We start from the raw sequence: 17,825 nt of genomic DNA on the forward strand, positions 1-17,825 counted from the left end.
AAATAACAAAAACAAAAACAAAGATGAGTCTAACAGAGTCAGGGGGCACTGGGGGACCATGGGAAGGATGTGGGGTGAAGGGCTCCTCCTCCAGGCTCTGAGTCTTGGCTGCTCCTGTGAACATCCAGCCGTCTCCCATAGCATGACCGGAGATGAGCTCCAGGCAGGAGCTGGGGGAGTGTCACCCACCAGGCTAGCACTTCCCCCACCCCACTGAGGGCCTGACTGGCTTTCACCATTGGATCCAAAGTCCTTGATCTTTTTGTTTTTGTGCCACACCCAGCGGTGCTCAGAGGTTACTCCTGGCTCTGCACTCAGAAATTGCTCCTGGCAGGCTCGGGGGACCATATGGGATGCCAGGAACTGAACCTGGGTCCGCCCTACCATTGTGCTATCTCTCCGGGCCCCAGACCTTGATCATGATCCCGGTTTCAAAACTGCTCTGGCCAGTGAGAAGAGGAAAGTCCATCTGTGTTTCTAGAAAAGAATTCTTCTTTCAATAAATGAGAAGGACGTGGTTGGACAGCAGGTAAGGTGCTCACTTTGTTAGCAGCAGGTCTAGGTCTGATCAGTAGCAAGATCCCAAGAGCTTGTTCCAGGAATAAGTCCTGAACACAGCAGGGTATGACCCAAAAAAGAGAGGAAGAAACAGGAGGATCTAGAGTCTAGATTCTAGACAGAACCGCACCATCCCTCCCCTCCTTCTGGCACTAACTGATGTGTGATGAGATATCCTGTGCAGTGGCAGCCACTGTGAAACCTTGAGAGCAAGACCTGGAGTTGTGCCCGATGTGGCTCAAACCACAGAAGCATCTGGAAGTGACATTGTGTTTAGTTCCTCTGCAGCCTGATAACAGCAGCTGTGCCTGTTACAGAAGCCCTCAGGGGAAGGTTTCACCAGGCTCACAGCCCACCTGAAGCCAAGTTTCTTCTGGGAAAACCTGACAGTGGAGTGAGGACGGTTATTGCATTGATGTTTTATGAACGAGGGAACCGAGGCATGTCGAGGTGAGCCAAGTAAAACCCTGGGTGGGCCACCAGGGGAGAAGATCAGGAGTCAAGTGGGCCCCCAAAGCTTGGGCTCTAACCACTCTCCTGCCTCTGCAAGGGCTCCCATGGGTGCAAATAAATGTCAAAGGTTAGGTCGCAGGAAGGCCCGAAAAGGAAAGGGGTACATTCTTGCCTTCCAGCCCCCCAAATCAGGGTTTCATGCAGATTCCCCCAAACACAACAGAACACCAGGCAGTCGGTGGTCTGTGATCTTTACCACAAGCACTATCTCCAATCAGGTGCCATAGCCCCATTTTTTTCCCTCACGCGTGTGGTGGCCGACGACCAGGCCCATCAACCACCTTCACTCCCCTCCAATAATAAAACTGATTTTCAGGCCAGACAGATAGCACAACGGTAGGGCGTTTGCTTTGACCCGGGACGGACCTGGGATCAATCTCCGGCACCCCAGATGGTCCCCTAAATCTGCCAGGACCGGTTTCTGAGTGCAGAGCCAGCAGTAATCCCCCAAGCGCTGCCGGGTATGGCCCAAAAACAAGAAACAAAACAAAACAAAAAAGCTGATTTATGGTCCCACGAAAAAAACGGATTTATGGTCCCCCGAGCCTGCCAGGAGTGACTGCTGAATGATGCCCAAAATCAAAAAGAAAACAAAAAAGGTCAGGCAAACTAAGTCCTCTAAGCGCCGTGTGGCCTGTGGCCTGCTTCTATTCACCCCAGGAACTAGCAGTGATTTAATCTTTGCTTTGAAAGGCCTCCTGGGCAGTGCTCAGGGAGCACAGGGCGACCAATCTTGGCAGTACTCGGCCAACAAGGCCGCACAGTTCAATGCACAAATCCTATGGCGCTGGGATCCTCCTGGGACCCAGCCCTGCAAATAAAGAACTAAAATTAAATTTAAAAGCAAAACTCCGGGGCCGAAGAGATAGCACAGCGGTAGTGTGTTTGCCTTGCATGCCGAAGAACGGTGGTTCGAATCCCGGCATTCCCATATGGTCCTCCTAGCCTGCCGGGGCGATTTCTGAGTGTAGAGCCAGGAGGAACCCCTAAGTACTGTCGGGTGTGACCCCAAAACCAAATAAATAAATAAATAAAATAAATAAAAGCAAAAGCAAAATATCTCTTCCTGGTGATGTAAGGAAGAGATAAAAAAAAATTCACACTTCTGGTGTTGAGTAAAATACACACGAATTCATAGCTTAAGTGAAAGCTACATGAAATTCACACTGGGGGGGGGGTGTGGATGAAAGCTACATGAAATTCACACTTGGGGGGGGGGGGGGGGAGGGGGTGAAAGCTACATGAAATTCAGTTTAGGTGAAAGCTACATGGAAAGTTAAAGCTACATGAAATTTACAAATCCAGTGGTGGCCTGTGAAAAGTCTATGAAATTCACACTTCTGGGGTTGAGTGAAAGCTACATGAGATTCACACTTCCGGGGTTGGGTGAAAGCTACATGTAATTCACAGGTTGGGTGACCGCTACATGAAATTTACAAATCCAGTGGTGGCCTGTGAAAAGTCCATGAAATTCACACTTCCGGGTTGGGTGAAAGTTACATGAAATTCACACTTCCGGGTTGGGTGAAAGCTACATGAAATTCACATTTCCCGAGTTGTATGAAAGCTACATGAAATTCACACTTCCAGGTTGGATGAAAGCTACATGAAATCCCCAGCTTTGGTGAAAATTATATGAAAATGAAAGCTACATGACGGGGACCAGCGAGATAGCACAATGGTAAGGCATTTGCCTTGCATGCAGCCAACCCAGGATGGACCCGGTTCGATTCCTGGCATCCCATATGGGCCCCCGAGCTTGCCAGGAGCAATTTCTGAACACAGCGCCAGGAATTACCCCACCAGTGGTGGTCTGTAAAAAGTCCATGAAATCCATACTTCAGGAATTGAATGAAAGGTAACATAAAACTCACTTTCAGGTATTAAGGGTAAGATAAATGGAATTCACAGCTTGGGTGACACATAAAAACTACAAGAGATTCATCACTTCCTGTGGTGGCCAGTGAAAAATCCATGTGATTCACACTTGCCCTGTTAAGTGAAAAGCCCATGAAATTCATGGTTCACTTCTCTTCAGACACTTCAGGCACCCGAAAGGTACCTGAAAGAAACTCAGGGGTACGGGGCAGAGGCTACTCCCACCACGGGTGACCAGGGGGGAGCCCAGAGCCAGAAGCTGATTTGGTTCCTAAAGCTATTGACTTTGTCCCTTCAGAGACAAAGCTGGCTGAGCTGTGTTCCAGAACGTGCAAAAACTCAGGAAAGGCCCTTCCTGTCACAGCCTCACGTTTGTTCAAAGCCGGGGGTGAGATGTGGGACCAAGGAGATGAGGAAGGGAAGGAGTGTGAGAGAGACAGAGACAGAGAGAGACATAAAGAGAGGCGGGGGGCGGGGGGCAGAGAGATAGCGTGGAGGTAAGGCGTTTGCCTTGTATGCAGAAGGTTGGCGGTTCGAATCCCGACAGACCATATGGTCCCCTGAGCCTGCCAGGAGCGATTTCTGAGCATAGAGCCAGGAGCGACTTCTGAACACTGCCGGGTGTGACCCCAAAAAATAAAAAAGCAAAAGAAAGAGAGGCAGAGGCAGAGCTGATCTGCTCTGCCCTCCAGCCTAGAAGGAAATGCTGCAGCTCTGTGGAGAAGCCAGTGCCAGGATTTATAGTGCCAGGGCTTAAGCCTTTTCTGGAGCGCCTTGGCCCCTAGCCAAAGGCCTTTACTTGGGTACTGCATGGCTCAAGGGATCAGAACCAGGATTTATAGTGCCAGAGCTTAAGCCTTTTCTGGCGTGCCTTGGCCCCTAGCCAAAAGCCTTAGAACCTCGGAGCTTCAAATCAGCCAGTCTCAGTCGGAGGTTCACCTGCCGTGACTTCACCAGAGCCATGGAGCAGGGTTCCAGAGTCTGCCTCCTGCAAGGCCACAGGCCAATCTACACGGCGGTGGGATGGGGTGGGTGGGTGGGGGACCTATGCCCAGTTTTCCTGTGTGAAAATGAACATATAACCTTGTGGCCAAATAGCACAGGGGTTAGGCGCTTGCCTTCCATGTGGCTAATCCTAGTTTGATCCCCGGATCACGTGCCCCCCCCCAAGCACTACAGAGCAATACCCAACCTACCCAAAATGAAAACAAAATTCCCCCCAAAAGTACCAAACTTTGGGAGGTCAGGGGGATGGTTCAAGGACTGGAGTGCAAGCCTGGCACCTCCAGATTCCTCCCCGACCCCGGTCAGTCTTTCTTTCTATTTAGCCTCCCAAGCACCAAAACCAAACAAAAATCTCATGGCCTGCTGGCTGGCCTGGGCAGCACTCTGCAGCTAGCCCAGTGATTATGAGCAAATCAGAGTTGAGCAATCATACCCCTGCCCCCAGCTGGAGCAGATGTCATCCCAACAGGGCCCATCACCCCCCCCCAGCCCTGCAACCCACCGATCTACTGTCTCTGGGGCCCATCGGGGGGGGGGGTCCCCAAATGCCAGCCCAAGACCCTGACCCGCATACCACATGCCCAGACCCCAAAGTTCTTCCTCCAGCCGACTCTCCCTCTGCCTCAGCTCAGGCAGAATTAGAACCTTCTCTGTTTTCTGCCACAGGCCAAGGACAGGGACAGTGGCAGCAGACTTCCCTTAGTAACTCATTCATCTGGGCAGGGAGAGTAGGTGCCTTGATGATGTGGGAGATGAGGCAGGGGGTAGTTGCAAGCCTGAGGTCTTGAGAGCTGTCAAAAAAGACAAACAAAAAAACCGAGGGCAGGAGAGAAAGCACCATGAGGAGGGCACTTGCCTTGCATGCAGCCAATCTGGGAGGGAAACCTGAGTTCCATCCTTGGCATCCCACATAATCCCCTGAGCCTGCCAGGAGTGATCCCTGAGCCTAACAGAGTAAGCCCCAAGTAGTGCTGAATGCGGCCCTATAAAATCAAAATAGAACAAAAATTTATTTATAAACAAGGCCGGCTACTGAGTGAGGCCATGAGACACAATCATATGTGGCGGCTAATTCAGGCTGATTTGTCCACTGGACCTCCTTCATCCCTCAGTGACAAACCTTAGTGAGGCCAGAGCTCCCAGGCCCAGCTCACAGATGAGGGCACTGAGGCCGGGAGGAAGAAATCCCCCAGACTTGTGGGAACCTTGGAATTGTATTCAGACTCGAGAATCTGCCATCTCAGCAAAGGACCCGCTTAAGGGGCCTGGTTCTGGCGGCAGCGGCAGCAGCAGCAGGAAGGAGTGCAGGAAGGCAAGCTCAGTCCCTCTGTGGCCCCGAGGGTCGGCCTGTGAGTAGGAGGACTTTGGTCCAGGTCTTTTTATTTGATCTTTGGGCCACACCTGGCAGCACTCAGGAGTTACTCCTGGTTCTGTGCTCAGGAACCCTCCCTGGCAGGTTTGGGGGACCCTATGGAATGCCGGGGATCAAACCCAGGTCTACCGCTTGCAAGGCAAACACCCTCCCCACATTGTGCCATGTCTTTGGCTGACCCCCTCACCTGCCACCTTACAGCCTGGGGATAGCAGCCCTTTCTGTAAGCAAGAAATTGCCCTCCAGCTGCCCCCAGACTCCGCAAGGGTCCCCATCTCATGAGCATCCCTGGGGTCCCCGTTGCTGGCTGGCTCCTGAGGGCCAGGACGAGTTTCCACTTCCCTCTGGACCACCCTTTGGTGATCCTGGCACCTTCCTGTGAGTGCCCAGAACACTGACCCCTGCCCCTCCTCCCCGGCTCCTAGTGCGAACAATCCTGAGTCCAGACTCCAGTGCCCAGATGGAGACAAGTTCTTCGGACCAGCTGCTCCAGGTCCCAACACGAAGTCCAGCCTCTGCCCGCGGCTCCCTCCACCCACACCCAGCCATTCCCTCGCCCACATCGGCTGCTCTCTTGCCCGCTGGCCTGCTCGCAGCTCTCTATGCACAGCTCGAGAGCTGGGTCTGCTTTTTGATTTTCTTGTTTTATGGCCTGGGGGGGCCATAAAAGGTGCCAGGATCCATGCCAAGCCGGCCATGTGCAAGCGGGCACCTTAACTCCAGCCCTGTCTCCCCGCCCCTGCTGTGTTTGCAAATCTCGCTCCCAGATATCAACTTCCATCCTTGACCACACAGGCTGCTCGGCGGTAAACAGACACCCCACCCCTGGGAACAGATATCTAGGAATAGAGTTCAGAGGTGGGGGGGGACCCTCTGACTGCATCCCTGTGGTAGGAACCGATCCCCAGGCTACAGGACCCCCATTCCCTTCCCCAGGGCCTCACTCTCAACGCAAGGCCCAGCAGCGGTGCGGACATCGTGTCTCAGTGGCAGTTTTGGGAGTTCAGGGTCAGAGCAACTGAGTTGGGTGTGTGGGGCTGTCTGGGTCCCCCCAAACCCTTACCCCATTTTCCACCAGCTGTCCTGGCTCTGGCAGGTGACCCTATGAATCTGGGGGCAGGGGCTGTGCCGTGTGAGGGGTTTATGGGTTCCCACATGGAGACCAAGTAAAGGGGCCGCTGGGACCGGTCCAGGGTGGAACGAAGAGGGGAACTGGGCTAAGTTTGGCCAACATGACCTGTGCAGAGCCAGCCAGACGGGGCCAAAATGTTGTGCCAGGGTTTCTGAGGCCCCAACGCAGAGCCAGAGAGGAGGAGGCATTGGGACCAGCCCCACATCTGCATTGTGGGAACTTCGCCTCCATCACACAGGCCTGGGCCTTTAGCCGAGAGGAAAGGACAGATCCGGGGAGTTACAAGGCCCAGCTGGTGCCCAGGGGTGCTGAGGGTCCTGAGGTGAGGGCCAAGGGGGGCGCAAGGAACACAGGAGAGCAGGTGAGAAGAAACCCCAAGCTCCAGGAGCCGACCTAAGCCAGGCAGGATGCTCGGCTCGGCAGCGAGCCAATGGCCACAAGGAGGCCTTTGTGCAGATCTGCTAAGCAGAAAGCACGGCTCACGCAGAAACGCCTCAATGAATCCCAACAAGAGAGCCAGGACGGTGGCCTGCCAGAAACACAGCTGACCTCCCTGGCCAGGAGGGGAGGCCCGGCCAGAACAAAGAAAGATAGTGTGTGGGAGGAGAGTCTGTGATCCAGGGCTTGAAAATATGAATGAGGGGATGTCGGAGTGACTGGTTCTCGCTCTATTCAGCGTAGTTCTTCTTTGCTAGTGCTGGTCACCCATGGACTGGAAGGACCTCTGGATCAGTCCCTACCTGTTCTCCACCCACGGGGTGGTCCTTCTCTTCCCAATAAAGACTTTGGGTCTCAGGGAGTAGAGGGTTCGGTTTCCACAGCTAGTCAATCTGCCTACTATTTTTGGCTAGTGAGTGGAAAGCTTGAGGTGGAAGTTTCCCAAACCTGTTTTATTCTTCTCAACCTTGAGTGTTATAATTGCTCTGTTGCTGTTGATTCCAGACCCGAGATCCCAATCCCACAGGATTAAGGCATGGAGGCTTCCGCTCCAGTCCCTGAGCACTGCAGGATGTGGCCCCAAACCAAAAATTATATATATATATTTTTATTGCTTTGTTTTTGAGCCACACCCGGTGGCGCTCAGGGGGTACTCCTGGCTCTGAGCCAGAAATCACAATCACTCCTGGCAGGCTCAGGAGACCATATGGGATGCCAGGGATCAAACCAGGACTGTCTCGGATCAGCCTCGTGCAATGCAAACACCCTACCACTGTGCTATCACTCTGGTTCCAAAAAATTATATATATATATTTTATTATATACTGTATGTAGGATATACATATATTAAATATCTTTTATTTTAGATACACAGCTGGCCCAGGTCCTATACCTGGCATCCCATATGGTCCCCGGAGCCCCACCTGGAGTGATTCCCAGAGCACAGAGCCAGGAGTCAGCCCTAAACACTACTGTGTGTGGCCCTGCGCAAGAGAAAAAAAAAAGCAAAATGATGGAGCTGGGACAAAGAGCTGCTGATGGCCAAGAGAAAAGCCTGAGTCTCGGGGTGAGGGTTTGATCCGAGGCATGGGAGAATCCACATCACAGCTCACTTCTGAGCCATCACTCATGGTGCTCTTTTCTCTGCCTTCAGAAGAGACTTTTTTTTTTTTGGGGGGGGGGCACACCTGGAGGCACTCTGGGTTACTCTTGGCTCTGCACTCAGAAATCACTCCTGGAGACCATATGGGATGCCCGGGATCGAGCGCAGGTCCATCCTGGGTCAGCCATGTGCAAGGCAAATGCCTAACACTGTGCTACCACTCCAGGTCCTTCAGGAGAGACTTTTATCCACAGTCCAGGGCGATGAGTCAAGGCCCAGAGGCACAACAGGGGAATGGGGCAGCTGTCTGATCCTCTGATCAGCTGCACTGCCTCCTCCCAGGGCTGCTTTTCCACTTGCTCTGCCTTTACCTTTGCTCTGATTCTGACCCTTAACCCTAAGGCCCTACCCCTAGCCAAACCTTAGCCCTAACCCTAATACCCTAAACTAACACTTTAACCCTAATGCCCTAACCCAGGCCCTAATCCCTAACCCTAATCCCAAAGCCCTAACCCTAACCCTAATACCCTATCCCAAACCCCTAACCCTAACCCTGACACCCTAACCTTAACCCCAACCCTAAAACCCAAGCTCAAAGGAAGGCTTCCTGAGGCGGCCAGCTGCTTTCCAGACAGCTGTCCCACACACACCTGGGCACGGGGACAACAGCCAGCAGGTGTGTGTGTGTGTGTGTGTAGCCAGGACATTGCGGAATATCTCTGTGGGCCACGGCACGACACTAACACTCTTCTCTCCGCTTCAGCCTGGCCCACATCGTCTCTGCCCAGCCCTGCCTGCCCACAGCAGACACTGCCCACCTGGGCCCACATGTCCTGAACCCTGACACAGTCTTACCCTGACATCTCCCCCAGTTTACATAATGCCAGGATGCAACAGGGACCGGAGATGGCCGGGCGGGGTGGGGTGGGGGTGGGCAGGGGCTTCCTAACTCTCCCTCTGCCTGCCGGGCAGCTGCTCCTGACCCCCCATCCCTCCCCTCTCCCCTCTCCCTACCCCTGCCGTCCTGGCCGCTGACTTGTGTAGGTTCCAATTCCCTGGCAGGGCTCACCCCTGGCTTGCTTCTCGGCCTTATGCACTTTTGCTTCCCTGGAGAGTTAGCTTTCTCCCCAAAAACATAAAAGTTGTTGAGTCGAACCCAAGTTTCGGATCTAACAATCCAAAAGTTTTATGAAAACTTTCCTGAGAAAAGCAATTATCTGATAAGCCTGATGTACAAAATAAAAAAGGTGTCAGATGAGAGTCGGGCACAATCGTTTCTCATACAGGCCATAAGTGGAGGGTGTGAGGAAATTACCTGGGGGGAGCCGGTGACCATTGTCCCTTTCCTCCTGCTAACGGGAATCAAGATTTCCTTTGGGAGCTCAAGAAAGAGAACAGAGGTTAAGGCACTTAACCAGCAGCAGACCTGGGTTGGATCCCCAGCACCCAATATGGTTTCCTATATGTGGACAAAGACCTCCCCCCACAAAATATTCCTTTGGAGCACTATTCACAGCCCTGTGGTTTGGGGGGTGTAAGAACATCCCTCTCCAACCCCACAGATGGGAATGGAATAGGAATTTGACCAATCACAGCAGCCTGATTCTCAAAATCAATCAGAATGAGGGAATATTTAGGCTACAACTTTCCTTGGCCAATCAGAACGGAGGAGCTCTCCTGCACCAAAACTGGACCAGCCAGGCCCGGAGAGATAGCACAGCGGTGTTTGCCTTGCAAGCAGCCGATCCAGGACCCAAGGTGGTTGGTTCATATGGTGGTTGGACCATATGTCCCATATGGTCCCCTGTGCCTGTCAGGAGCTATTTTTGAGCAGACAGCCAGAAGTAACCTCTGAGCACCGCCGGGTGTGGCCCAAAAATCAAAAACAAACAAACAAACAAAAACTGGACCAGCCAGTGCTCGGTACTGAATGCTCAGGCCAGCAGGGCCACACCCAGTGGTGCTTGGTACTCGGTGCTCGGGGACCAGCAGGCATAACTGCTCCCAGCACCAAACTTGGCCTCTGTGGGCAAACACGCATGCTCCAGGCCCTCATACAACCCCTTGGTGCCAGGAGACCAAAAGAGGGTCTGATTTCCTATACATGGATGGATGTGGAAATTATTATGCTGAGTGAAATAAGTTGGAGGGAGAGAGAGAGACAGGATAGTCTCCCTCATCTGTGGGATTTAAGAAAATAAAAGACATTATTGTAATAATAACAAAGATGAGGGCTGGAAGGACTGGCTCGCGGTACGAAGCTTGCCACAGAGTGGTGAGTGCAGTAAGAGAAATAACCATCATGTACTTAAATAAAGATATTCTTGGGGCCGGAGAGATAGCACAGCGGTAAGGCGTTTGCCTTAGATGCAGAAGGATGGTGGTTCGAATCCCGGCATCCCATATGGTCCCCCGAGCCTGCCAGGAGCAATTTCTGAGCATAGAGCCAGGAGTAACCCCTGAGGGCTGCTGGGTGTGACCCTAAAACCAAAACAAAAATAAAAAAGATATTCTTTTTTTTTTTTTTGGTTTTTGGGCCACACCCCGTGACGCTCAGGGATTACTCCTGGCTATGAGCTCAGAAATCGCGCCTGGCTTGGGGGACCATATGGGACACCGGGGGATCGAACCGAGGTCCGTCCAAGGCTAGCGCAGGCAAGGCAGGAACCTTACCTTTAGCGCCACCACCCGGCCCCCCAAAAAAAGATATTCTTAAGGGGGCCGGAGAGATAGCACAGCAGTAGGGCATTCGCCTTACAAACAGCCAATCCAGGATGGACGGGGATTCAAATCCTGGCTCCCATATGGTCCCCTGTGCCTGCCAGGAGCAATTTCTGAGTGCAGAGCCAGGAGTAACCTTGAGTGTGACTGGATGTGACTCCAAAACAAAAACAAACAGACAAAAAAGATATTCTTAAAAAAATGGGGGGTCTGAGGTCCCTTCTCAAGACCACAGAGACCTCGAGGTAGCTGGTCTGTCTCCCAAGGGAAAGACACACCAGAAAAAGGACTCTTCAAAGACCTACCATGAGACACGCATGGGTCCCTGTGGACCCCAGATCCCATCTGCTCTCACAGCTCGAGACTCTGTGGCCAGTGCTCTGGGTCCTGCCAGGGGCTAAGGACCTTAATTGCATCCCAGGCTGTGTCAGGGAAGGCAAGACCGTGAGTAAACCAGGCTGCACAGGATGGGTGGAGGGGAAACGACCACTCAGGGAAGGGGTGGCTGTGAGTTTGTGGGGGTCCAGGGCAGGTTGGTGCATGGGGCACGAAGGGGCACGTGGGTCCTGGGCGGGGCACCCCAGGTGAGGTGGCATTGGGTTCTGCCAGCGTGTTCAGGGGCTTCTCCCAGCACAGGATGCTGACCTTAGACCCCAAACTCACACTGGCTCTGTGACATCTATCTCCTCCACTTACCCCATTACTTTTACAGGGTCCCTGGAGCAGAGCTGCCTGCCTGAGGCCCATGGGATCTGGACAAGAACCATGGCCTTTGGACTAAGGTGCTGGCCCTCGCCACAGAGAAATGATTGGATTCTGGTGGGGGTTGAGATGAGGGACCACAGAAAGAGCTCAGTGGTTTGTGGGCGGCCCTGGGTTTGAGTCCCCAACACCAGGTGGTCCCAGAACACCTCCACGTAGGGCTCAGAAACCAGAAAAAGCCCAAAAAGGATCCTCGGGTCCTGAGTGGTACAGGCATCCTGCCTGTAAGGGCTGGTAATTGGGTCCTGGGCCTCTGTGAGGAGCGGGAGAAAGTGGATGCTGCCTTAGGGCCCTATGTGGGGTGCAGACTCCAGAAAAATAAAAAACAGTCTGGGATTCCCAGATAGGTTTCTGGACACAGACAAAGCTGGGAAGGATGCAGGGAAAGATGAATGCAGAGGGCAGACCTGGGAATGCTAATGGCAAAGGATGGGGTCGGGGGCTGAGGGTCAGGGGTCAGAGGTGGGAAGACAGCAGGAGCGGGAAGACACTGCCAATGTGTCAGGGTGCCCTGACCAGACCAGGAGCGGGTGGACATTGCCAATGTGTCAGGGGCCTCTTCAGAGGCTTCCAAGAAGGTGGAAGGAACTTGGCGCCAATGGCAGGAAGCACCGGGGGCCGGCCACTCCAGAGCCTTCCGTGCCCAGCGCGTGTGCCGCAGAGGAAGAAACAAGGGTAGGAAGTGAAGACAGTGGGGTGGGGTGGGCTCGGCCCAGGAGCCTAAGGGGCTCAAGCAGCTTAGATTGTAACCCCCACCCCCAACCCAACCCCCAACACACACAGCCAAGAACAAGCCTGTTCCTTCTGAAATGTTTTGATGTTTGTTATTCTTTGCTCTGGCCCTGTGCGGACATTCCCAGGGCCAGGGATGGGTGGTGGTGAGTGGAGACCAAGGCCACAGTCAGGAGGAGGAGGGCTGGATGGCCAGGGGCTCCTTCTCTTGTATCACTCTATTTGAATCACCTGTTGAACTACCAGTGACTTGTGTCTACGATGCCCCGGGGATGGAGCAAGCCTGTCCTGCACCCTCTCGCTGTCTCTGGGTATCGAGGACCCAAGATGGGACCCTGGGAGGGAGGAAGGAGGGCCAGAGCACACCAGGGGCCCCGGGGAGTTCTAAGGAGAGCCAGTGAGAGTGAGAAAGTGAGTGAGGATGAGACTAAAGAGCCAGTGAATGGGGAAGTGATTGAATGACATGAGTGAGAGAGCCTATGAGTCAATGAGCAAAGGAAGGCAAGAGCGAGTGAGTGAGCGAGCCGGTGGCCCAGCCAGTCAGTCCCTCCACCCCCCTTCCGGGAGCCAAGCTCTGTGGGTTCCAGGTAACGGAGGTGGTTGGTCTCCGGATGAGGCAGGGCCTGTTTGTTAGTCACCCCGGGAGTCAGAGCAGTTCGGAGAAGGTTCAAGGGACAGGGGCCTGTGCCACTGTATCTCGACCAGACACGTGCTCCACTCCACATGTGTATGCATACACATAAACACACACACCAACACCAGGACCCGGTGACCCTTGCCCCCACCCACCCACGGCCATACTGCCGGAGTGTCTCCCAGACTGGCCCAGCCCAAGAGCAGAGAGAACAAAAATAAACTCAACTCAGGGAAACTAAATATAGCCCTGGGGGCGAGGCAGCTGGAGGAACAGGAAGTTCCTGGAAGGGAAGAGATGGGGACAGAGCCCCACGACACACAGGGATGTCCACCTGGTGGACCCACCATACCCGAAGGTTGCACCCCTCAGCCCTGCAGCTGACCAACCCCAGCCCAGGCAGCAAGGAATAAGCCCTGAGGTGGTGGGGGGATCTTAGCCCCATTCAGAAAACCCCCTGGTACTCCAGCACTTCAGTTCCAGCGGGTGGTGGTGAGGGAGGACAGGAACAGGCCAGAACCCCACAGGAAGGGGAGAGCAGAGGACAGGGGCACCCCTATTTGTCACCATAGCTGATCCTGCTAGGGGTAGTGCCATGATGCCCCCCTGAACAGCATCCAGTCCCGAACACCCCGTTCTCTTGGGGACCCTCCCTCTGCAGTTGAGCCACTTCCGTGGGGTTCGGGGGTGGCTGTTCCAGGTTTGTTGCTTGGGGACTGCGCGGGGGACCTTGTGGTGCTGAGCAGGGAACCAGGTCGGTCCATCTGTGAGGAAGCACCTGAACCCCCGCACCGTCCCACCCCCCACTCACTTCCTCTTTTTTAAATGTGTGATTTGGGGGGCCACACCTGGCAGTGCTTGAGAATTCCTACTCCTGCTCTTTGCTCAGGAATCACTCCTGGTGGCACTCAGGGAACCCTATGGGATGCTGGGGATTGAACCTGGGTCTGTCACAGGTTGGCCGCATGCAAGGCAAAAGCCCTCCCCATTGTGTTATTGCCTTGGCCCCATTTATTTATTTATTTATTTATTTATTTATTTATTTATTTATTTTTGGCTTGGGGGCCACACCCAGCAGCACTCAGGGGTCCCTCCTGGCTCTTCACTCAGGAATCCGTCCTGGCTGTGCTCAGGGGACCCTATGGTATGCCAAGGAGCGAACCCGGGTCCATCCCAGGTTGGCCGCATGCAAGGCAAAAGCCCTCCCCATTGTGTTATTGCCCTGGCCCCATTTATTTATTTATTTATTTTTGGTTTGGGGGCCACACTCAGCAGCACTCAGGGGTTCCTCCCGACTCTGCACTCAGGAATCACTCCTGGCGATACTCGGAGGACCCTATGGGATGTCAGGAAGCAAACCCGGGTCAGCCCGTGCAAAGTCAGCGCCCATCCCAGTGTGCTGTGGCCCAACCCCATCCCCACCATTTTGCTAGTGTGAGGTGTTGGAAGGCAGACCCGGGGGCGCAATGGGCACTGATCAGGCTCACCCACAAGATCAACCCTTCTTTTGACAGCTTGGTAGGGGCACCATGGGCACGCGGGGGAGGTTCCGTGTGAGGTTCTGAGTCCCACGCAGCCCTCACAACTGAAGTGGGAGGAAGAAGTCTGAGTTTGTCTTCAGAGACACCCTGTGCCGCCAGGCACGGGGCCTGGGGCCTGGATCCAGACAGGCCTTGTCTACTGGCCCGCTCACTGCCAGAGGGGAGAACGAAGTGTCCATCTGCTGCCTCCCCAAGGGCCCCCACGCACCTCCTTGTGGGGGCCCAGGACTCACTGTCAAACCACGAAACACAATGTCTTTTTGTTTTTCTTTCCTTTTTTGGGGGGGGGAGGGAGTGGTTGGGGCCATACCTGGATGTGCTCAGGGGTTACTCTTGGTTCTGCGCTCAGAAATCGCTCCTGGCAGGCTCGGGGGACCACGTGGGATGCCCAAGATCGAACCCAGATCCATCTCGGGTCGGTAGCATACAAGGCAAACACCCTACTGCTGTGCTATCACTCCAGCCCCATCTTTTTGTGTCTCTTTTGGTTGTTTTGGGGCCACACCTGGCAGCACTAAAAAGTTCCTCCTGGTCTGCGCTCAGGGATCATTCCACCCTATGGAATGCTGAGGATCAAACCCAGGTCAGCCAAGTGCAAGGCAAACGTCCTCCCTGCTATGCTCTCGCTCCAGCCCGGACATGTGTCTGTTCTTCAACTGGTCCTGGTCCGTCACGCCTCTGTGACCCAGCCAGTCTGCCCAAGAGAAACCACTGTGGTTATGTGGTTATGTGGGGGGTGTTTGGGGGTATCTGGGCCACACCCAGCAGTGTCAGGGGCTATTTCTGATTCTGTGCTCAGGGATCACTCCTGGCGAGGTTCGGCCATAGGCAAGACAGGTCCCCCCACCATCCCCATGAGGACAAGTCAGGGACAAGCACCTTGGTCTCTCATTGATGTGTGGATGCCTGGCATACACACGTACATACACACGTACACACAAATGCACACACAAGCACAGTAGCCTTCACGCGCCAGCTTCTGAAGCGAAGCGTGTCTGGCCCTGAGCTGGGCCCCCCTCTAAGAAACACAGCCACCCCGGGACTGCCAGGGAACTGCCAGGGTCCCTCCTTGGCCCCTGAGCATTGGGGCTGGGACCGGAACCCTCAGGCGAGCCCCTAAAAGATGACGAGGCTCAGGTGCTGCCCAAGGCAGGTCGGGGGTGCAACACCCTGTGTGCTCTGAGCACCGAACTCCGAGTTTCGAACACCAACAGGGACCAGTCCTAAGCACATCCTCAGTAGTCCCTGAGCACTGCTGGGAGAAGCCCCCAAACAAACCCACCCCACCCCAATCAATTCCAAGCCAGCATATCCCCGAGTGGAGACTGGGACTGTCCCTGGTAGGGGGTCGGGAAGGCGAGTGGCTGCGACACTGATCCTGTGGAACTCACAGAGCAATGCAACCAGCTCACACAGGAGAGCCCGCGGAGTCCAACAACCCCACTGAGGTTTTTTGGGGCCAAAGGCGGAGCCCAGGTCCTCCCACAACTGACCAAAAAGCAAGAAGAGAAAGTTCAGGGATGCACGCGAGCAGCGCAGGACAGGGGGCCAAGACACACACATTCTCCCACTCATACACACATATTCTCTCACTCACTCACGCACCAACACATTACATTCGTAGACACACCCACTTACTCACACTCTTCTTTGTTTTGTTTTGGGGCCACACCTGGTGGGTGCTCTGGGGTTACTGATACTGACCTTGTGCTCAGAAATTGCTCCTGACAGGCTGGGGGTGTGGGGGGGAACCATCATATGGGATGCTGGGAATTGAACCCGGGTCTGTCCCAGGTTGGTCACATGTGCAAGGCAAATGCCCAACCACTGTGCTATCTCTCCCTGAACCCTCTCTCACACACTCTCAGACACACACACACACACACACACACACACATTCTCACTTCACACACACCCCATAAACCACAGCATATACACCACACACGAGACACGTGCCACACACATACACTCATATACACACACAGGAAGTCAGCCTGGGGCTCACCTGGGGTGGGGCCCCCATTGGATGACGGAACTCCCCAAGACTAGATTTGAAAACAAGAGCCGTGGTGAGACCAAAGTTACTCAGAAGAGGCGGGACATAGAAAGCACACGGACACATAGACATACACCACACACACACACACACACACACACACACACACAACACCCAGTTTTTCCTTCATTCATTCCTGGGCAGCAGCGGGAGTAGTAACCCTCGTGCCTGGGAAACGTTGGAGAAGAGACCCGCACACAGAGACCCGCACATAGACCCACAGAGACCCGCACACAGATCCCACACAGATCCAGAGACTCAGGGACCCGCAGAGACCCGCACATAGACCCACAGACCCTCAGAGACCCGCATAGACACGCGCACACCCGCACACAGATCCACAGAGACTCAGACACGCACAGAGACCCGCATACATACCCACACAGACCTATATAGATCCCCACACACAGGCCCGCATAGACCCGGAGAGAGACCCGCATAGACACGCGCACACCGCACACGCCCACGCACCCCTCCGGCGGGAGCCCCAGGCCACTGCGGGTCGGGCCAGGCCCGCGATCGCCGTCGACCAGGCCAGACCAGGGTCCGGGAACTCGGTGACAGGACCGGGGCCGGCGCCTCTGAAGGTCAGGCCCAGCTCGGCCAGGCCCGAGCAGCCGGGATACCCGGGCTGGGATGGGGCGGCGCGTGTCCCCGTCGCGAGCGCCCCGAAACCCGGAGCGAGGGTCCCGGACGGGCTGGAATGGACCGAACCGGACCATCCAGACCTCGGACCGGGCGGCGGGAGCGCGGAGCCGCGGGGATCGGGCCAGCGGGCCAACGTGGCGGGCCCAGCTCCGGCCTTGGGGGCGCCTCGCGGGGCTTCCCGGGCCCTCCTCCCCGCGCCCCCGGACCCCGATCGCGGGTCCCGGACCCACCTTGAGGATCTGCTGCTTGATGAGCGACGGCACGAACGCGATCATCACGCCGCCCAGCGCGGCCAGCAGCAGCCCGAAGCAGCCGAGCCCCGCGGCCGCCCTGCGCGCTCGCACGCGGCTGCCCATGTCTGGCCCCACGCGCGCTGCACCCCACGCGGCGCCCCGGGCCGTCGATCAGGGCGAGAGGCGGCGGCGGCGGGGATGCGGCTGGCGGCGGCGGCGGCGGCGCGGGCGGGGCGGGCTCCGCGGCGGCGAGGGCGGCGCGCGGAGGAGCTGCCCGGCGGGCGGCCCGAGGCTTTATGCGCCATCGCGGGCACGGCCGCCCGCCCTGGGCACCGGGATCCGGGCTGGCCGGCGCGGCGGGGGCGGGGCCGGGGAGGGGGCGGGGCCGTGTCAATTTCGGGGCAGGGCTTGTCAATTTCAGGGCCGCTCTGCGCATGACGGGGCGTGGTCTGTAGCCTCTTAGGCCCTTTCTGCGCATGACGGGGCGTGGCTTGTATATA

General features: G+C 55.4%; 1 protein-coding gene across 2 annotated transcripts in view; it reads right to left on the minus strand.

Annotated features, from left to right (window-relative positions):
• Positions 1-17,492, minus strand: part of SCARB1 (scavenger receptor class B member 1) — a 40,628-nt gene extending 23,136 nt beyond the window's left edge. For both annotated transcript variants that reach the window (XM_049769224.1, XM_049769222.1), the window contains exon 1: positions 17,323-17,492. In XM_049769224.1, coding sequence (XP_049625181.1) covers positions 17,323-17,448 — 126 coding nt within the window. In that variant the 5' untranslated portion in view covers positions 17,449-17,492. The remainder of the gene's footprint in view (positions 1-17,322) is intronic.
• Between the last annotated feature and the right edge of the window lie 333 nt (positions 17,493-17,825).

The sequence above is a fragment of the Suncus etruscus genome, chromosome 2 (assembly GCF_024139225.1).
Source record: "Suncus etruscus isolate mSunEtr1 chromosome 2, mSunEtr1.pri.cur, whole genome shotgun sequence".
Lineage (NCBI taxonomy): Eukaryota > Metazoa > Chordata > Mammalia > Eulipotyphla > Soricidae > Suncus > Suncus etruscus.